Source organism: Gekko japonicus, unplaced genomic scaffold (genome assembly GCF_001447785.1).
Source record: "Gekko japonicus isolate JY-2015 unplaced genomic scaffold, Gekko_japonicus_V1.1 scaffold902, whole genome shotgun sequence".
Classification (NCBI taxonomy): Eukaryota; Metazoa; Chordata; class Lepidosauria; order Squamata; family Gekkonidae; genus Gekko; species Gekko japonicus.
The window spans coordinates 653,828-675,958 of NW_015169803.1; the positions used below are offsets into that span (position 1 = coordinate 653,828).

The window sequence follows — 22,131 nt, forward strand, 5'->3', positions numbered from 1 at the left end:
TGGGAATAAGGGACCAGCAATCCATGTGGGCCGAAGAACAAGTATGCCGGACGATCCTCATTTCCATCTCTGAACCAGCATCCGGTTCCTTCCGCGAGGAAACGGTGATCTGCATAAGAGTCCGGTCATGTTTTTTGGCCTGTTCCCACAATACCGTCTCGTGCAAAAGCTTAAGAAATATGGACTGCAGGACGACCAGGCCATTTGTTTGAATAGCTGCATACCAAGGAAAACGAATTCACGAACTGGGAAGAACCATACCATGATGCTCATAATAAGAGTTCCATCCAACAAGTTACTTAATGACTTCAGTGAAAGGACAGATAGTATTGCTAACTTACACTCAGGGCTGCTTTTTTTTTTTTTTGTTTAAAAAGAGGTGCCGGAACCAGTGTTCCCTCTAAACTGCGTTAGTGTGAGCTAGCTCACAATTTTTTAGCCTCCGGTTCACACATTTCTGTCTTAGCTGAGGAAGGGATGGCTCCAGAGCAAACTAATTTATGCAGCAGCCAAATCGCTCGCTCGCGACTTTAATGCCAGTAAGCTCACAAAGTAGAATTTTTGCTCACAGGACTCCACAGCTTAGAGGGAGCGTGGGCCAGAACTATCAAGAGGGAAATGAAGTTTTCAATCTGTATACTGAAAACTCATCAACTTTCAAACATTTCTAAAAGAATTCTGTCGAAGAAGTTCCCGAACTCAATTCCACCACGCTCCCCCAGGGGAAAAAAAAGCCCTGCTTACACTCATAGTTGGCACTAGCTCACTAGCCTTCCTTACTCTGGATCAGGAAATTTCTTATACCCTCAGATCAGATACATTTCCACATGGATTTGTGTGCCAGTGGAGCCGCTGTGAACTGCAGGGGATTGTGGGGCACATTCTAAGACAGTCCCAGTCAGTGTTCCCTCTAAGCTGAGCTAGTGTGCGCTAGCTCACAGTTTTTTAGCGTCCAGCTCACAGATTTTTGTCTTAGCTCAGAAAGGATGGCTCCAGAGCAAACTAGTTTATGCAGTAGCCAAATCGCTCGCTCACAACTTTAATGCCAGTAGCTCACAAAGCAGAATTTTTGCTCACAGGACTCCACAGCTTAGTGGGAACATTGGTCCCAGTCCACCTAGGGCCAGGAATCACCACTAAGTAGCACTAAGGTAAAAGGTAAAGGTTCCCCTTGCTCGAAAGCCAGTCGAGTCCAACTCTAGGGTTGCGGTGCTCATCTCCGTTTCCAAGCCGAAGAGCCAGCGCTGTCCGAAGACGTTTCCGTGGTCATGTGGCCGGCATGGCTAAACACCAAGGCGCACGGAACGCTGTGACCTTCCCACCGAAGTGGTCCCTATTTATCTACTTGCAATATCTTGCTTTCGAACTGCTAGGCTGGCAGGAGCTGGAACTAGAGACGGGAGCTCACTCCATCATGCGGCACACCCGGGTCTCGAACTGCTGAACTACTGACCTTCCACAGCCTGCAGTTCAGCGTCTTAACCACTTGAGCCACCGCAGCTCCACAAGTAGCACTAAACCCGTTATCAAACCAGGTCACCTGAGAGACGGATTTGAGTCCAGCAGCGCCTTAGAGACCAACAAGTTTTTGGAGGTATAAGCTTTCAAGGCATCTGACAAAGGGAGATTTTGACCCTCGAGAGTTCATACCTGTTGGTCTCAAAGGTACAACTGGACTGGAATCTATGCTCACCTACTGAAGACCAACGCAGCTTCTCTCTGAAATGACAACCACCCAATTTGTGTCGCAGTTTATGTCGTAAAAAACCCCCAAAGCTTCTGGCTCCCTATGGCTTTGAGAATACCAGTAGTTTTGTACATCCCCGTTTCAGTGCATGTGCTTATCAACTTTTTAACTTGCGCAGGAGTACCTTATCAAGCTGGCGACTGTTTATGGAAAGAGTTCTTCGGATAAGACAGTGAAGTCCACTTCAGTTACTTTGTACATTGGAGTACTCCTGACCGACACACTCTCCTGTTGAGAATGACTTGCGAGTGATTTCTACTACTGCGAGGAAGGTGTTCCCCAGCGGTTGTTGTGAAAGGACTGGCGGGTGGCCATATCTGCCATTGCCTGGTCACTACCCAAGGCAAAGCACCCGTGTTTCTATAACGGGATAATTATGAGTCCTCGCATTCAGGGAAAAAAGGGGTACGAACCAATAGGCACTGCTGCTTTTCGTTACCATAGTGACATTTGTGGAATACGAGTCATCTAGAGTCACTCAAAGTAATGGAGGAGAAGGAACGGTCCACAAGAGATATAGGACAAATTGGGATTTTAATCTGCATCAACGTGTTACTTGGGAGGTATCAAAAGTGTCATCCATGGCAAAAGCATGATTGTTACAATACTTCGATGCACGGGGTTTTTCACCGCCACTTAAGAATAATTTAGGCTGCTGACAGAGCAATTGCGTTAAATCTTAATTCATCTGGGTCACGCTCCATGAATTTCTTGCATACTTCTATGGCATCCTAGTAAGAAACAAACAAAAGAAGAAGAAGAAGATGCAATTCAGTTTAAAGAAACAATGGTACAAGCCACACAAGTGATCAATTACTGTCTTACTGACAGATTGCATGCGGGGGGAAAAAGGTTTTCCCGCTATACGGCTAGCAAGCTTTCGGACAGATCAGAAGCGACTCTCAAGTTCAAACTGCAAACTGAATACTGCCAAGAGTGAACCATACTCCGTGCGCAAACTTAAATGCTGCTATGTGAGGCTACATATTTTAGCATACATCACAGTTGCAGAGGTTACGACAGTGCCTGTTAACACACACATCATTCCATGTCAGTGAAACACGGGCAGTACAGGAGCCCTTGAAAAACCGTACCTCTAAGAACGTGGCATCACTCGACTGGCCGTGATTTATTGGGAAAGGCTTCCGTCCGTCTGTAGGGACAAACACACTTCATTAATCCTGCTCTGGGAAAGGCACGGCATTCAGAAAACAACCTCTTCCCCGCTAGCAACACAACACTATACTAACGGCTTTTCTTAATGCTTTCCATTGGTCCAATCGAAGTCATTTCTGCCACCTCCTTCCCTTTGACGTTTTCCGCCACCATCCAACAGAAGTTCCTTTCTGCTGAAAACCAGACAGGCTTTGATTTGTAGTAAGGGCTGCCAGGCCCCCTCGCCATCGTGGTGGGGGGATTTGGGGGGGGGGCATCCCAACCAATGCAATGATGTCACCTGAAGTGATGTCATCGTGTCGGGGAAGGCAACCTGTGGGCTGGCAAACCTGCTTGTAGTTTCATGCTGCCCAGTTATTCACTGACCATATCCATATGTGATTTTTTTTTAACCTTCGGTAAGAATTCGATAAGAATTCTGCTGGACTGAATCAAGACCTAGGTTTCCTGTCTTCACGCCTACAATCCCTTTGCATATCACACCAAATCCAATCACACCTGCTATTGTCGTTTGTCTGGTGTGGTCATTCAGCAACTGAAACCACTTGACTCTCCAAGATATAAGGACAGATTTGCTCACCTTCTAGCTGAATCTGTCACTGAAGTGAGCAGTGACTTACGAAAGCTCCTACCCTGCCACAAATTTTGTTAGTCTTTAAGGTGCTACTGGACTCTTACTCTTAGATAAGCAGCTGAAACTAACTAGGAAGCCTATCTCCATAATGTTTATATGAAGAATTACATTTGGACCATTTTTGATGTTTACTGCGCTGGACGACTTCTGAATGTCTGAGAACCCAGGAGGCAGTCCTGCACTGCACATTCCTGGTTACATTCCACAGGCCTAAAGCTGAACGCACCCATATTTTCGCAAGCTACATTTTTTTTTTTACTCCATTCCCAAAGTTATTCTGGGAAAAGTAATTAGAAATGGTTACCTATAAATATAAATAGCCTGTTTCCTATGGCAGAACACAAGCTTTCTGTGTTTATATGCGGTGCTCCTGAAACCCAACGCAAGCTATTATTGGGACAGGCTTCAAGCCCACAAGTAAAAGCAGATTTTAGGGACTGTCGGCCGTTATCTTTTACAAGCCCGTTCTGAGGGCTGCAGTCGCTCCGATTCCTTCCGAGAGTTTTGCTAATGGCTTGTAACAGGGGTGGGTGGAGGAGAGCGGCTCTGCGAAATCTCAGGCCCAGTCGCTTGAGATTTCTGGCTGCATTGATCCAGGGTTGCCAGTTCCGGGTCGGGAACAGTGATCCCTCTAAGCTGAGTTCGTGTGAGCTAGCTCACAGTTCTTTAGCTTCCGGCTCACACATTTTTGTCCTAGCCCAGGAAGGATGGCTCCAGAGCAAACTGATTTATGCAGCAGCCGGATCGCTCGCTCACGACTTTAATGCCGGTGGCTCACAAAGTGGAATTTTTGCTCACAGGACTCCACAGCTTAGAGGGAGCCTTGGCTGGGAACCACCCGGAGATTGGGGGAGTGGACCATGGGGAGGGTGGGATTTGGGGAGATCTCTACGGAGTATATAATGCCACAGAGTTCACCTTCTGCGGTGGCCCTTTTCTCCAGTTGTCTGGAAAACAACTATAATAGTGGGGAATCTCCAGGTGGCCCCTGGGGGCTGGCAACCCTAATTCACACCCCACGCTTCTTCCACCATGGATCCCAAAGGCAGTCGATATCGAAGATACCAGGGCCCAGCCCTGCTCGGCTTTAGCGAGGATGCTCTGTTGCGCGCCCTCCAGCCACACACAGGGATCTTTTAATCAAGAGGCACACCGGGGACTCAGTCGGAGACCTTCCATGGGGAACTCATTCTCACAGAAAGTATCAAAGGTGATAATCCTGCATTGCTTAAAATCAGGTTTGGGCGGGGGGGGGGGGGAGAAGGTTGCCGGAACTCTCAAGAGGGAAATGGAAGTTTTCGATCTGTATCCTGAAAACTCATGAACTTTTTAAACATTTTCAAAAGAGTTTTGTCAAAAGAGGTTCAGGAACTCCATTCCGGCACTTTCCCCCAGGAAAAAAAAAAAAGCAAGCCCTGCTTAAAATACTGACCTACAGCCCGAGTTTAGCTTAAGGGGACAGATCTGTGACTGGCAGTGTTCCCTCTAAGCCGAGTTAGTGTGAGCCAGCTCACAGTTTTTTAGCCTCCAACTCACACTTTTTTGTCTTAGCTCAGGAAGGGCTGGCTCCAGAGCAAACTGATTTATGCAGCAGCCAAATCGCTCGCTCACAACTTTAATGCCGGTAGCTCACAAAGTAGAATTTTTGCTCACAGGACTCCACAGCTTACAGGGAGCACTGGTGACTGGATATCCCCATCTTTTTAAAGGTAAAGGTTCCTATGCTCGAAAGCCAGTCGAATCCGACTCTAGGGTTGTGGTGCTCATCTCTGTTTCCAAGCCGAAGAGCCAGCGCTGTCCGAAGATGTTTCCATGGTCATGTGGCCGGCATGACTAAACACCGAGGCGCACGGAACGCTGTTACCTTCCCACCAAAGTGGTTCCTATTTATCTACTTGCAATTTCTTGCTTTCAAACTGCTAGGTTGGCAGGAGCTGGAACTAGAGACGGGAGCTCACTCCATCATGCAGCACACTTGGGTCTCGAACTGCTGAACTACTGACCTTCCACAGCCTGCAGCTCAGCGTCTTAACCACTTGAGCCACCACACCTCCTTTTTAGATTCCCATTAACAGTCAGCTGGTGAGGAGGGAGGAAGGAAGGATCCCCTCTGCCCTGTCTCTCCCACCCCCAAATGCCCCCCAACTGCTCCTTCTGGAATTGCTATTTGCACCACTACGAAGAAAAACAGTACCCTGCCTTAAGTTTGCCTTGTCTGTGCAAACAGGGGCTCCAGGAGAGGCATTAACCCCCCCCCTCCCTGCTCCCTCCCCCAGCTCACCTCACACACTCACACAGCTGCTGCTAATGGAAATTTAAAGAGCAGAGAACTCCAGCCTCTCATCTAGCTGAGCCTTCCGTATCAACAAAGGCTCGTAAAACTCCAGGCAGGAAAAGGCGATGTAGCTGCTTCTTCAAAAATGCCAAGACGCAAATTGAATTTAAGAGATCAGTGCGTGAAGACGAGGGAGAGCCAGGACAGCCTAGGGGGTGGAGCCTCAGACCAGGATCTATTTTATTTCATTTATTCAGAGAGTTGGAAGGGACCTCCAGGGTCATCTAGTCCAACCCCCTGCACAATGCAGGAAATTCACAAATACCTCCCCCCACCCCCAGTGACCCCTTGTTCCATGCCCAGAATATGACAAAACCCTCCAGGATCCCTGGCCAACTCGGCCTGGAGAAAAATCACTCCCTGACCCCAAAGTGGCGATCGGCATTTCCCTGGGCGTGTAAGGAAGGGCCACGAGAACCAAGCACTGAGACAACCCTTCCTGCCCTCCCTTCTCATGATCTGCCTAAGTTCACAGAATCAGCATTGCTGTCAGATGGCCATCTAGCCTCTGTTTAAAGACCTCTGAAGAAGGAGAGCCCACCACCTCCCGAGGAAGCCTGTTCCACTGAGGAACCGCTCTAACTGTCAGGAAGTCCTTCCTATTGTTTAGTCAAAAACTCTTCTGATTCAATTTCAACCTGTTGGTTCTGATCCAACCCTCTGGGGCAACAGGAAAAAACTCTGCATACATTTGTCTGTTGTGGATTACCAGAGTGCATGTTCACCTGCAGTCCTTAGTACATATTTCCTTTGAACACACATAAAGCCGCCTTCTGCTGGATCAGACCACGGATCTACCAAGATCACTACTCTTGATTCAGACTGGCAGCGATCCCCACGTTCCCAGGCTGAGGCCTTTCACACCACCTACCTGCCTGGTCCCTTTTAACTGGAGAAGCCAAGGACTGAACCTGGGACCTTCTGCATGCGACGGTCCACTTCCACTGAGACACAGGCCGCCCCCACATGTAACTCTGGCTACATGTGACGTCTGAATGCAGCCATGTTTAAATCTGGCATCACTGAGAATAAGTCACGTGGCAAGATCCAGAATTTCAAGCACGGAACCAGATTCCTCAACGAGTCCAGTGCAGGATCCTAAGAGCGCAGTGCTATGCAGAGTTACTCCAGTCTAAGCACATTGATATATATATGGGCTTAGACTGGAGTGACTTTGCACAGGATTGCACTGTACCCATCCTAATTCTTTAGACATCATCCATCACACACTCTCTGAGCCCCAAAGGGTTTTACGATCTGCCAATCAACACCTTCTGGTGGGTCCCTGGCCCCAGGGACGTCTGTCTCACCTCTGCACAGGACAGCAAGCTGCTCAGTAGCGGCTGCCAGAGCTAGCTCCAATTAGTCCTCCCTCCAGGATAGGAGGGAGGGGAACAGGGGTGGACTGAGAGGCCAAAATAATCCTGTTCAAGAGTGCTGCCATGCCCTGCTCCCTCTGCCTTTTCCTTAAAGAAACGAATGTTTGAAGGCTGGCGAGATAGTTGTTTTCCTTGCAGTCCTCACAAGGGCCAGTGAGGTCTCAGAAGACATCCATTTCTTAGAGGTGCAGAGGCACTGTTTCTATTTCAGGGGGTTCAATCCGTCAAGTTTTTCTGCAAACCTGGGGCTTTCCTCAGGTTTGTATTAAGATCTGCCTTGTCTATCATGGCTCCATCCTCTGGATTTAAGTATCCACAGAAAGGGCCATATTGATAATTCGATATATTAACTAGATGGGACCAGTGTTCCCTCTAAGATGAGTTCGTGTGAGCTAGCTCACAGGTTTTTTAGCCTCCGGCTCACACATTTTTTTGTCTCAGATCAAGAAGGATAGTGCCAGAGCAAACTAATTTATGCAGTAGCCAAATCGCTCGCTCACAGCTTTAATGCCAGTAGCTCACAAAGTAGAAATTTTGCTCACAAGACTCCACAGCTTAGAGGGAGCATTGGATGGGACCCCTGAAACTCATGAGGAAGAGCACCCGCCTCCCCCAGCTGGACCAACCAGCTATCACTGGTCAACTATGTCACTTCAATAATGTTTCAGTCCTGGGCCCTACCTGGTGGAATGAGCTCCCATACGAGATCAGGGCCCAGCGGGATCTTTTACAGTTCCGCAGGGCCTGCAAGATGGAGCTCTTCCGCCAGGCTTTTAACTAGCGTGACGGACGTCCCTCCTCCTTTTTTGGGTCTCCCCTTCAGTGGGTCAGAACCGCTTACCAGAGATGGCATCTATGAGACTTAATTCCCAGGGCAACTGCACCGGCTGAAGGATATAGTTGTAAATTAATTTATTAGTGTTTTAATTGTATTTTTACCAATTCCTTTGTATTTTATATATTGTATTTTTATTAAATCTGATGTAGCCCGCCCTGAGCCTGCCATGCAGGGAGGGCAGGATATAAATCGAATAAAATAAATAAATAAAAGGAAAAACTACTGCTTGTACAGAAATAAGTAACATCTTTTTAACTGAAAGCTGTCAGATTATCAATTTGTTTCCAACAATCCCCTTCTCCCCCCCCCCCGATTCTTTTAAATTTAGGGTTCTAATATCCTGGAATTCTAGGATTACTATTCTCAATAGAAATTGTGTGCTTATTTGGATGAAAGGCAAGTGTTGTGAGACTTTTAAAACAAAAAAAGATATAATGAATTGAGCCAAGTTATGTTTAATATACTAAATGTATATATGTGTATGTATGTATGTATGTATGTATGTATGTATGTATGTATGTATGTATGTATGTATGTATATATAGTTGCTGCTTATCCACCCTGGCGAAAAGCAGAACAGGAAAGTGGGAGTTAATACAGTCAAATATTAGGAACGAATGGGTATTAGCTGACAAGATTTATTCTAGTTGTAAAAGAAGAGAGTGGTTTGACCTTACCCAGTTCATAGAGACTGCCACCAACGTTTACTAATGCAATAAAGTGGAGATCTACTTTTTCATCTATACTAGGTGCCTGCAAGAGAAGAAGGAACATGGACAGACGGTTAGCGAAACAGTATTTATGCAATACAGGAACACAATCATCTGAACCTGGATTCAGAGCATCATTTAAATAATCACACGCGACATAAAAAAGACCAGAAGGCTTCTGAGACCCCCAAAGGATGCCTTTTCCTTCACTGCTGAGGCCAGTCTACTACACACCTCAAGGATTAAGGGCCAAAAGACCCTTTCAGTTCAGAAGCCAGCCGATGGAGAAGGGATACCGTCAAAGGACTGGACGAGCGATGGGCAGGCCACTACAGCACAGTGTTTGGTGCCGGCATTCGTAAAATAATGCTGACAAGACAAACACTGACTACATCCCTCTCACACACGCTTCAGAGTTCCCGTGCACGCAACCCCATACTCCGAAGCAACTATGCTAAAAATACAGCAGACCAGCTAGGACCTAACAGTAGGGTTGCCAAGTCTGGGTTGGAAAATACCTGGAGACTTTGTGGGTGGATCCGGGAGAGGGGGGTTTGGGGAGGAGAGGGGCCTCACCATGGTACAATGCCACAGAGTCCCCCCTTCAAAGCAGCCATTTTCTCCAGGGAAGCTGATCTCTGTCAGCTGGAGATCAGTTGTAAAAGCGGGAGATCCCCAGGCCCCACCTGGGGGCTGGCAAGCCTACCTAACAGGCCAAAGCGTGGATTAGCTCTCGGGTCCAAGGCTCAGGCCCCCGGCCCCCCTCCTCTTCCATCCCATCTCTGCCTTTACTCCAGCCCCCTGCCTGACCTCCTGCCTCAGGCAAACCTTTCTGTCCAAATCACTAAATGGCCACTAAATTCTAACTGAAAGTCTATTCCAAACCATGGGTTCCGGTTTCACTTCAGAGGACACGGGCAGAACCACAATTGACCAGTTCCAATCGAACAGCAGAGTGCGGTTTGTCGAGGGAAGGAATGGGGATCACTGCACACGGGGAAGGGAGAGGAGGAGAAGAGATTGGAATTATATCCCGCCCTTCACTACCCGAAGGAGTCTCGAGCTCCTTCCCCTTCCCACAACAGACACCGTGTGAAGTAGGTGGGGCTGAGGGAGCTCTTTCGAGGACTGCCCTTGAGAGAACAGCTCTGACAGAACTTGTGACTGACCCAAGGTCACGCCAGCAGCTGCATGTGGAGGCGTGGGGAATCAAACGCGGTTCTCCCAGCTTAGAGTCCGCGCTCCTAACCACTACACCAAACTGGCTCTCAGAAGAAGAGGAAGAATCAGGCCTGATGGCCAAACCATGATCTCACTATTATACCCACACCAGGCCTCAAGGCATCCCATGTATGTTTTCCCAAGACAGCAAGTCCTTCCCATGGAAATTTCAGGTCAGGAAAATGGCTCAGGAAGGAGGCCGAAGCCCCCTTTCCCTATGGCCCTGATCCAAAATGGACCCCCCCAAACACCTGGGAGCAGATGCAAAAGGTGCTGGGAGCCCAGTGCACGTGTGGTCTGACAGGGCCCAGGGTGGGGCCGGAGACGGTGCGGCACATGGTTAGGTCCTCCTCAAGTCCATTAGGGCTGGCCACTCAACCCAGCAGAAACTGGTGACGTCTTTCCGAAGCATTAACTTAATTAGAACTAGAAAACTGTCAACGAGCTTAGTATTTCCGATACCGCAAAACCAACTTGTTACAGCAAAACAAAAATTAGCTTTAAAAACGTATTTTTAACCCCAAATCCCCCCCCAATCATTTTAAACTTCTAATGAAAATCCGTAAAAGAAAATATACGAAAAATAAATCCTATAAAAACGTATTTTTACAATGAATTGTTACTTCAAGAGTGAGAGCCTGCAACTTGAATTATAGCGTTTCTGCACGTGCAGATGATTCATTGGGCATGTTTCCTATTTGGCTTTTATCCCGGACCACCAAGACCAGCCCATAGTTTGGAGGGAGTTTTTTAACAACTGCAACAGAGAAAAGTGAAGATTTCTTGTACTTGGCTCTCACCTTGAAAACCGATAGCACAGTATAAAGAGTATCACTCAGGGCAGGATCCAGACTAAACTTTCTGCTCGCACAAGGGCACTTCGGTCAGCGGAACACAGGCCTGCCTTCCTTTCCCTGTCCTGCTGCGGCCCATTGGTCTCCCTGAAATTCTGCTCCCGGGACAAAGAAGAGCACGAGACACAAATGGCGCTCTGCTGCAGGGAGAGAGGAATCGGTAGGGATCACCCACCCCCCACCTAATTTCTGGAAATTTTAGTCTGGATCTGATCCAGAATTCCAAAACTCCGTTGTGTGAAGGAAACAACAAGTCACGGCTGTACTGAAGATGAACAAACATGTATACATGAGGCTAAAAGGTTTCCCTTGCTCGAAAGCCAGTCAAATCTGACTCTAGGGGGTGGTGCTCATCTCCGTTTCCAAGCCGAAGAGCCAGCGCTGTCCGAAGACGCTTCCGTGGTCATGTGGCCGGCTTGATTAGATGCCGAGGCACACGGAACACTGTTACCTTCCCACCGAAGAATTGATCTACTTGCAGTTTCTTGCTTTCGAACTGCTAGGTTGGGCAGGAGCTGGGACCAGAGATGGGAACTCACTCCATCACGCGGCACTCGGGTCTCGAACGGCCGAACTACCGACCTTCTGGTCTGCAGTTCAGCGTCTTAACCTCTGAGCCACCACGGCCATACATGATGCTGCCTTCTACTGAATCAGACCCTAGCGGTCATTTCCTGCAGGAGCGCAGAGGAGCGGAGCTCTGGCAGTAAAGAGCCCAGAGGGCGGGCACATGCAACAAGCCCCACCCCCTGCTCCCAGCAGCCCTCCATCAGAGCAAGAAGCAGCCAGGTAAGTTGCAGAGCTCCCCCCGCCCCCGGTCCAAAACAGTCCAGTGGCACCTTTAAGACCAAGTTTTGTTCAGGTACAAGCTCTCCCTCCTCTGTGAGGACAGATCTGCACGTCGTTCCCACCCCCAATAGCTAGCAACCCAAAACAGTCCAGTGGAGCTTGAGTGGTGTTTGTTGACTTCTGACACACTTCCGGTGATGTCAGGGGGTGTGGCATATGCAAATATGGTATGCTAATGAGCTCCTGCACCTCTTTTTCTACAAAATGACCCCTGGGTCCATCAAAGTCAGTGTCGTCTACTCAGACTAGCAGCAGCTCTCCAGGGTCACAGGCAGTCCCTTTTTAGCTGTAGGTGCTGGGGACTGAACTTGGGACCTTCTGCATGCCAAGCAGATGCTCTGCTACTGAGCCACGGCCCCTCCTCTCCCCTCCCCTCCAGCAACTCTTCCAAGTGGGCAGTAGAAACAAGCCATGCTCTGCTTGCAGGTCTGCCTCCCGTCCTTGCTCATAAATGACACTATCATTTAAAACAAACAAAACACCAGAAGATCAGCTGCCCCCCTCTAGTGGCATTCTTGGTTTCACGGAACACGTGGCAACCCCCCCCCCCAAACTTGACCACAGTCTTACGTCAGGCTGCTGGTGGGTAGTTTCTGACTGGTCAGTGGCCTAGCGTGCAGACCTTTCGGTCGCCTTTCCCTGCAAGGCACAAACCAATGTCATTTTTTTTGTGTGTGCATTGTACAGTCATAGGATTTCTAGGAGGCCCCTCCAAAAAGGTAACATGACCGTTTTCTTCCTGCCCATGAACTGGAGACTACAACAGCTGCCACACTGTCAACCCTGTTCAGGGAGAGCAACAACAGAGTAGCAAATCCGGGCATAAGAAACGGAAATGCAGAGATTTTAAAGAACGCATTGGAGCAGGTGTACTACTTGTAGGGATGCCAGCCTCCAGGTGAGACCTGGAGATCCCCCAGAATTACAGCTCATCTCCAGACTACGGAGATCAGTTCCCCTGGAAAAAAGGGATGCTTTGGAGGATGGACTCTGTGGCATTGTACCGCACTCAGTTCCCTACTCTCCCAAGGCTCCATCCCCAAATCTCCAGGAGTTTCCCAGTCTGGATCATAAGAACATAAGAACATAAGAGACGCCAATGTTGGATCAGGCCAAAGGCCCATCTAGTCCAACACTCTGTGTCACACAGTGGCCAAAAATACCAAGTACCATCAGGAGGTCCAGCAGTGGGGCCAGGACACTAGAAGCCCTCCCACTGTTGTCCCCCCCCTGCACTTTTTCCAAAGCTATAATATCCTTTTTAAGGTGTGGTGACCAGAACTGCACACAGTATTCCAAATGAGGTCTCACCATTGATTTATATAGGGGCATCAGGATATTGGCTGATCTGTTTTCAATACCTGGCATATAAATATCTGGCAACGCTGCCCCAAATCTCCTGCTGGTGGCCGGGGGAGGGGACCTCACAAACCTACACTCTGGTTTAGTTGCCCTGTCATCACCCAAGTAATGGCCTAATGAATATCCATCACACCCTGAGGTTGAAGACAACAAGTCAGATCCAACGGAGGGGCTTCCCCAGACAGAAGAGGGGTGATTTCTGTCCCTCCCCAGTGCAGCTGCTAAAGGTTCCCTGTCCCCAAGCTGCAGTATTTTGGGAGACATCCAGAAAGAGGGGGGTGGAGGTTGTGCTCCACTGGCTGGAATCCCATCCATCGGCAGAGATTGAGCACGGGATCTGAGCCAAGAATTCATAATGCCCGTTTAATATCGAAACCGACTTCAGAGCCTTGGATTTCAACTAAGCAGCTTTCAGGATCGTTCCATTCTAAGATGACTTAAGTCGCAAGCGTGAGTGACCTCCCAACGGCCAGGTTGGGTGGTATTAGTGCTGAGCCCACATCCTGCTGCAAAAAAAAAAAGTGCCGTACTGGTAGAACTGTCGTCCTAAACAGATCTGTTGCCACCTGTTTTGACATCTGGGGTATTAACTGGAAGTCCTTGTACAAGCGAAAAAGGCTTCAGAACGGGAAGAAAGTCAAATAAGGATAGTTGATTTTAAGGGAGGGGGCGTGGCTCAGGGGAAGAGCCTCTGCTTGGCATGCTGGATGTCCCAGGTTCAATCCCCGGCATCTCCAGTTAAAAGCATCAGGCCGCAGGTGGTGTGGAAGACCTCTGCCTAAGACCCCAGAGAACCATTTGCCACTTGGAGTAGACAAGCCCAATCTTGCTAGACCAATGGATGGATGGGCAAGCTTTGAATGATAAAGAGGCTGAAATTCCTTTCCCATAGGAGCCAGTTTGGTGTAGGGGTTAAGGGCGTGGACTCTAATCTGGGAGAACAGGGTTTGATTCCCCACTCCTCCACTTGCACCTGGCTGGATGACCTTGGGCAAACCATAGTTCTGATAAGAGCTGTTCTTGAAAAAGAGCAGTTTCTGTCAGAGCTCTCTCAGCCCCGCCTATCTCACAGGGTGTCTGTTGTGGGGAGGGGAAGGGAAAGGAGATTGTAAGCCGCTCTGAGACGCCTTTGAAGGTGAAGTGAAGGGCGAGGTATAAGGTAGTGAAGGGCAGGGTATAAATCCAATCTCTTCTTCTAAAAGGTTTTCAAAACGATTTCAGGACTTTTAGTTTTTTTTAAAAAACACAGATAAAATGGAGGAAGCTTACAAAGAACAGTGCAAGCAGAGTGTATGAAAAACCTCTCAAAGGTTATCAAAGCAGTCCTGACCAGGATATAGCCCAGGCAAGCCCGATCTCGCCAGATCTCAGAAGCAGTGTTCCCCCTAAGCTGAGTTAGTGTGGGCTAGCTCACAGTTTTTTAGCCTCCAGCTCACGCATTTTTGTCTTGGCTCAGGAAGGATGTGGCTCCAGAGCAAACTGATTTATGCAGCAGCCAAATGGCTCACTCACGACTTCAATGCCCGTAGCTCACAAAAGTTTTGCTCACAAAAGACTCCACAGCTTAGAGGGAGAGCATTGCTCAGAAGCTAAGCAGGGTCGGCTCTGGCCAGTACTTGGACGATGGGAGACCTTCCTTGGAATACCAGAAGTCGGGAGGCGGGGGCAGGCTTTACTCAGCCACCTGTTTGAATATTCTCCAGCCCCCCGGTAGGGGTCAGTCACCAGAAGTCACGATGACTTCCAGCTGCACACACACACATATAGATACATATTTAAAAGGTTATCAAGGGAGAGCTCTGTGTATCCCTGCTTTGAATGTTCTACAGAATAGCCCAGAAGGAAGCAGAAGCGGATGGTGCCTCTTCACTTTGTGAGCAGCGTAGGCTACGTAAGAACCTGTAGTCTGGTGTGTAGGCAAACCCCAGTGAGGATGAGACAAACAGGCACTGAGCAAGATTCCCTTCCCCAAAGGCAGCAGTTCTGCATTCGAGCTGCCAGGTCCAGGGCAACTAGCAGTGTACTTGGCCAAGAACTGCATGTGCGCGTAACCTTATTTCAGTGATCTTGCACGCACACACACGGCCCATAGCCAGGATTTTTAAAGTCAGGAGGCATTTACATTTCTTAGGGGGCACTGGATTGAATTAAATTAAAGGAATACCCGGCTCCTTCCCCGCACCTGCCATCACTTGGGGGCCCTGGGCTGGATGGGAAGCCGGGGGGGGCCTTCCCAGTAAGTCAGGGGGCCTAGCCCCGAGATGCCCCACTGTAGCTACGGGCCTGGCGCGCGCGCGCGCACACACACACACACACTGAGGACCTTCTCCAAGCTAAGCACACACCAGAGGACTATGAAGCCTCTTGCCCATCATTTTTTTCACTCCAGGCCGCCTCCTGGCCTTAATCTTCCTTGCCGCAGGTCTCCAAGTCCTGCATCGCTATCGCTTTTAGAACAGGATATAAGCAGCAGGCCTGAAAACAGACAAAGAGATGTTTTTATCTACCAGTTAGAAGCTTTGGGTTTTGTCAGGCATTGACCTGGATCACCCGGGCTAGCCTGATCTCGCCAGATCTCAGAAGCTAAGCGGGGTCCGCCCTGGTTAGTATTCGGATGGGTGACCCCCAAGGAATGCCAGGGGTGTGTCGTGGAGGCAGGCAATGGCGAAACCACCTCTGAACCGCTCTCTTGCCTTGAAAATGCCACCGGGGTCACCATAAGTCAGCTGTGACATGACACCACCAACAACAAAAAAAGGCATTGTAGCAGCTACGCTCTACAGATCAATACTTCTTGGTGGTCCCTTTCCCAAAAGACGTCTGTCATGGCTACAATGCCCCCCCACCCCAGCTGAGACACACAAATACAGCTGAGACACGTTTTGAGGAAGCCAACTGGTATGATAGTTGCTAAACTCCCAGTCCACATTTGCCTTGACGTTTTTCCCCCTCCTTTGGTAGTCTGCATACAAAGAAGTGAGACCGCTGTCACTTAGGCTACTGAAACCCTCTGAGTTGGCAAAGCCACTCTACTCTGCACAATGGACAGTGCAATAGCTTGTACCACAGAATGGCTTTCCTCCATAATTTATAAAATGTCACCTATAAAGATATAGCAATGGCAGGGGTCATTTCCTGCAGGAGCGCACAGGACCGGAGCTCCGGCAGTAAAGAGCCCAGGGGACGGGCACATGCAACAAGCCCCCCCCCTGCTCCCAGCAGCCCTCAGGCAGAGCAAGAAGCAGCCAGGTAAGTTGCAGAGCCCCCCCCCCAGCCCCCCGGTCCAAAACAGTCCAGTGGCACCTTTAAGACCAAGTTTTATTCAGGTACAAGCTCTCCCTCCTCTGCGAGGACAGATCTGCACGTTCCTCCCCCCCCCAATAGCTAGCGATCCAAAACAGTCCAGTGGAGCCTGAGCGGTGGGTGTTGCCTTCTGACACACTTCTGGTGATGTCGGGGTGTGTGGCATATGCAAAAGAGTTATGCTAATGAGTTATGCTAATGAGCTCCTGCACCTCTTTTTCTACGAAATGACCCCTGAGCAATGGCATTAACAGCGAAGCCACGCTTCACACATGAAGCTAATGCCTTCTGTAATGCTGGTGATAACGTTAGATGGGACGGGGCATGAAGGCTTCAGGTTATAGTTCAAATAGTAAGTTAGTGTTATTGGTACCAGTGTTCCCTGTAAGCTGAGTTAGTGTGAGCGAGCTCACAGTTTTTTAGCCTCCGGCTCACATATTTTTTTGTCTTAGCTCAGGAAGGAGGGCTCCAGAGCAAACTGATTTATGCAGCAGCCCAATCGCTCGCTCACAACTTTAATGCCAGTCGCTCACAAAGGAGAATTTTTGCTCACAAAGGACTCCACAGCTTAGAGGGAGGATTGATTGGTACCCACGAAAAAGGTAATGCTCAGGTTCTCCCCTCCTGGGAACACGGCCTCTCTTGAAACGGAAAGTGATGGGGACAATTACTCCTGAGAAAGCAAAAAGGTTAAAATTTGAACGTATAACGTGCAGGTTAAATAAATCAAGGGGGAAGGGAGATTTGAGGGAGACAGGCACGATTCAAAATTGTTTCCAAAATAAATCAACTAAGGCTTAATCACAACGAAGAGAACAATGGGCAATTTCGGTCAATAGCCGGAAGATTTTTCATTATAAATGCAACAAAATCAGGATGCTTTAGAAGCGAACATTTAACCCATGGTTTCATTTTTATTTTATTTTTTAAAAGAAGATTGGAAAGCGCGAAGAGCACTGAGCTCATGATAAAGCCAAGTGACTACGGAAGCCCTACGTGATCAGATGTAAAAGAAACCAATTCGGCAGAGAACTGAAAGTCAGCAGGCCCCAACGAAAACACCAAAGAGGAAGAACAGCCACCTAGCAGATGGGGAAACCAGCGGAAGAATCCATTAAGGATCACCTTCTCCTCTTTTTTTTGCCGTAATTAAAGAGAGTCTCTGGATGAAGATGTAAAGCAGAGAAGTGAAGTCCGAAAGGGGACTCAAGGCGGTGCAAAGAAGGACCTTCAGGTTTAAATGTTGAGTGGCAGCTGCTGCTGCAGAGAAGAGGCGGGGGGGGGGGGGGGAGAGAGAGAGAGAGGCTACACTTACAACAGAATGGAGCGCAATGGATGATAATGATATTGTGGGCCTCCAACGCTGAAGGCAGACGGGCGGACTTGGAGCCTTTACGGGGCTTGTAGCTTTTGCAGAAGCTACGTGATTGCATCTGACCAGCGTCAGGGAGGCGGAGCGACGCAAGGGTGACGCCTTCATTTTGCAGTGGCTAAACTGAGGCTGGGATGAGGTAGATGGAGAGGGCGGCGAGGAGGTCGGAGACTACAGGGATATTAAAGACAAAACAAAACAGAAAGAGAGTTTACCTACTTTGGACTGCAAGGCAACCGTACAGTTTCGCGCGGCGACACACTCCGCTTCAGCCGAAGAGTGTGCCGCGCCGTTCTATTTCATACAATCTGAGAGAGAGAGAGACGGAGAATGTTTTCTGAACCGTTTCGGGATATCCGGATGGTCAGCAACTGCATGCCCCATATGGATTTCAGGCCATTTAAAGTAACCATTTCGCCAGAAATTGTAGCATTACCCCCGGGGAGGATATCCACAGGGGGAAAGGAAGACAATTGCTTTATTATAGCTTGTCCCTTCAGAAAAACCATCTGTGGTATGAGCTGAAGGTTTGCCCAATGGCAGGCAAGAGGGAGAATGTGAGGAGGGGGAATGCTTAGAGATGGGGCTCCGGAGGAAAAAAGAGATGGAAATATTGGGATTCCCCACCACCAGGACTTTTTTTCCAGTTATTCTGATGGAAAATTGAGAAGAAAATTGAGGAACAAGGCGAAAAAAGGATCCTAAGGATTCTTTTCTTTATGCATCTTAGAAGTAAAACAGGGTTTTACTCTCAAAATGTGTAGCAGGAAAATTTTCATGTAAGACAGCCCCACTGCATTGTATACACCGTATACAATTGTATACAGCCCACTGCATTGTATACACTGTATACAATGCCTACGTATACTGTAAACAAACACTTTCCAAACTACATTAGGTTAAACGTGGCTTTTTAAGCGACAAAAGGCTGTAAGTTATAAAGTTTAGCAATATCCTGGTGGTCCCACCGACTACCACTGTACAAAACTGCTTCTGTTCAGATAATACAGTTTTTCTTTAACATTCAACTACCTAATAGATGGCAAACGTTAGGACGTATGCTGTTCTCTCGAGTATACCTGCGCTTCTACAGAAACCTGAGACATTTATGCCAATCAAGTACAGTGCTATAGACTAAGTTACAAATGATGCATTTTCTGCCAAGTAGGATTAGGTTTGAAAAGTATTCCATCTATTTCATTCTTTCCTCCAAATCCTCCCCCCCCCTCCCCAATAGCAGGAAAACAGGAAAGAAATGGCTGCTTCCCATGGCTTTGAAATTTCTGGACATTTATTGGGGTCAGTGCTTTCACCTTTGAAAAAGAAAAGCAAATGAGTGCTCCCACACTGTTCTACTCAGGCCCGTAAAGCCAGAATTTTGTTGTTTGTCGGGCAATTTTTTTTTTCATGGTGGGGCTAAAGTCCTCAACGCAGAAAGAAAAGTCAGAATTCTGAGGATTATGACTTAGCTAACTCTTCTCTCTCTGAGTCTTCTCAAGCTGTCTGTTCTACACAGGTGGTGTTCTTAACCATTTAGCCAAAAGGAAGCTGTTACCAGGATAGATCTCTAAACTGCAAGCTATCAACCACTTTAGATGACAGTTCTCAGCTGCTGCAAGTTAACCACTTTGGCCAGCCTGAGCAACAATTCTGATAACAAGCTGGCAGTGTGGGGGTGAGGACTTCTATAGTCAAGAAAGCTAATACTTAGGCAGAAAAACTCTCCAAAAGGAGACCAGTTTCTTGACAGAGTTAGAAGGGATCCTAGAGGTCACCTACTCCAACCCCCTTGCTCAATGCAGGAATTAGTCAACTATAGCAACCCACTCTGCTTAAAGGAGTCCATGCCTTTAAAAAATGTTTTAAAATTCTTGTAAGGCTGTGCCTTTAAGAAAGAGAGTGGAGCACTCAAAAGCCCCACAGTAGTTATGGACCTTATTCTACTGTATCCTATCTCAGTACACATATTGCAAAGAGACCTCAAACCAGGTTCATTAGAAGTAACTGGAGTGGATCCAATTTTCCTACAATTAGTCTTTCTCCAATCCTACAGTCAGTCTTTCTCCAATCTAAGGAACTTTCCTCAAATTTAAGGAGCTCTTCCATTGGAGGAAGAACCTGTTAAGTTGAACGAAGCTTCCTTAGCCTTCCTTCAAGCTAGGAGCCAAAAAGGAAAAGCAGGGAAATCAACTTTGCCTAGCGGAGTGGTAGGATCCACTCCATTGCAATCAGTGCTTATTGGGGGAACGTCAACTCTTAACGAACTCTTAATGCACTTAAAATCCTTGTGAGACTAAAACCAAGAAGACTCCAACAGGTGTTTTGATATGGATAAGCTTTGTCAATTAAATCCTTGTTGGTTCTGCAAAATAGGTTGGCAAGGTGCAGAGAACGCACCCTAACAAGCTGAGATTCTCAAAGTCCTCCCATCACCGAAGTGCCAAAGAACCAAATATTTAACCCTGCGTTTCTTCCCATCTTGTCCTTGCTTGGCAAAAAAAGACTTTGCTTTATTTTTCTTCCACAGCCTGTTAACCTAGAAACAAACTTTTTAAAAAAGCTTTTAAAAAGATAGTGAAACAAAAAATTCATTTGGGAAGGTTAACTACGGCAGGAAATGTGTATTTTGCTCTGAAAAACAGAGCTTGGGAATTCAATAAAAACATAAATAGGCCAACCCTGGACACACAAATGGCAATTTATATGTTTAGGGAAACAGAAATGGAAGAGATTCCAAAGTGCAATGCTTTATGTTACTTATTTCGATGTTAATGTTTTCCAGGACTCACTTCCGCTGTTAGAACAGTATTGCATCTCAATTAATGCCACAGCAGACTGATACACCATGTCCAGCAATCTTTCATTCGTTCACATGTACGTGCCAGCCAGAGTCTCATCACTCAGTGGCTTTCAGCTGACCACTGGGCAAGCCATGTGCCACAGGTGGGATCAGGCGATAGGAAGGTCTGGTTTATCAACGATGGGCAGTCAACTTTTTCAAGTTCCCAATTAATACTGCAATCCAATTATGAACATACATGTACAAGCCTAGCATGTATAGGGGAAAAAAGCATGCATTTAAATCTGGGGTGGGTAACTCTGTGCGTCTCCTCCAGCTCTATGTGTCTTACTTTATTAATCTACTTCAGCCAGGTGTCCACTAGAAGCTTTGCGCTACTCTCCATACATTCTAGCTATTTTCTGCAGTTTGCACAACTTGCACAAAAGGATGCTATCGATGCCCCCTCTAAGCTGTGGGGTCTTGTGAGCAAAAATTCTACTTATGTGAGCTACTGGCATTAAAGTTGTGAGCGAGCGATGCGGCTACTGCATAAATTAGTTTGCTCTGGAGCCCTCCTTCCTGAGCTGAGACAAAAACGTGTGAGCTGGAGCCTAAAAAACTAAGAGCTAGCTCACACTAACTCAGCTTAGAGGGGACACTGAGTACTATCAGAAAAACAGATGTATGGGAAACGTTTTATGATTGGTATAATGCAAATGTAATAGAAGATTAGGCAAGGATAGCACAATGGACTTGAGAACACAGAAGATAGAAGAATGGCGTTTTTATTAATTAAGTAATTGCATATAAGCATATAATGTAACTGCACTCTTGGTATATACATTATGTGTAGTAGAGTGTCTGTTTGTAGTGTGTAGATTTGTTTGTTGTAGATTAAAAGAATTAATAAAAGTGTACCTATGGGTACTTAAAAAAAGAAAAAAGAAAAACAGATTTATAAAGAACTCTGCGTATGTAGCTTGGGGAGGGGCCACACATGCATACATCGACACCATCAATTTATAGACGGCTGAAGAGCCTTGTGCCAGCAGGTATGCACCACACTTCTGCCTTAACGGAAGCTAATGTAACATGTTACACTTTCTAATAGGAAAGGGGCCATTGGCTCCCCTGTTGTTCCGTTAGTGGGCATGGAACCAACCTTCTCCATACCACTTTAACAAAATATGTCTCGAAAATACTACAGAGGGATTCTGAACCAGGCTTGGTCAGATTCCCAAAGGACAACCTTGGTATGTTACTAGTGGTCTTACGGCAGGCACACTAACCTTTTATGTCTAGGCCTTGCACTTTATGCCTCTAGCAGCTACAAGGTCAATCATTAAAAATGCCTTTTGAATTATGCCCCCACCCCACATCAAGATAAATAGCCCAGGTTGCATATATCCTCATTTTCTATAGCTATGGGGGAGGGTTTTGTAGGGAAGGTGGCATGGTATAGACCTATTTCGTCAGATCTCAGAAACTAAACAGGGTCAAGTACTTGGAAGGACCAGGGGTCATTTCCTGCGGGAGCGCACAGGAGCGGAGCTCCGGCAGTAAGGAGCC

General features: G+C 47.5%; 1 protein-coding gene across 2 annotated transcripts in view; it reads right to left on the reverse strand.

Annotated features, from left to right (window-relative positions):
- Positions 1 to 2,250: 2,250 nt before the first annotated feature.
- Positions 2,251 to 22,131, reverse strand: part of UCHL3 (ubiquitin C-terminal hydrolase L3) — a 52,390-nt gene continuing 32,509 nt past the window's right edge. For both annotated transcript variants that reach the window (XM_015417122.1, XM_015417121.1), the window contains 3 exons: positions 8,787 to 8,862; positions 2,842 to 2,900; positions 2,251 to 2,478 (listed from right to left, as the gene is read on the reverse strand). In XM_015417122.1, the coding sequence (XP_015272608.1) occupies positions 2,395 to 2,478; positions 2,842 to 2,900; positions 8,787 to 8,862 (219 nt within the window). In that variant the 3' untranslated portion in view covers positions 2,251 to 2,394. The remainder of the gene's footprint in view (positions 2,479 to 2,841; positions 2,901 to 8,786; positions 8,863 to 22,131) is intronic.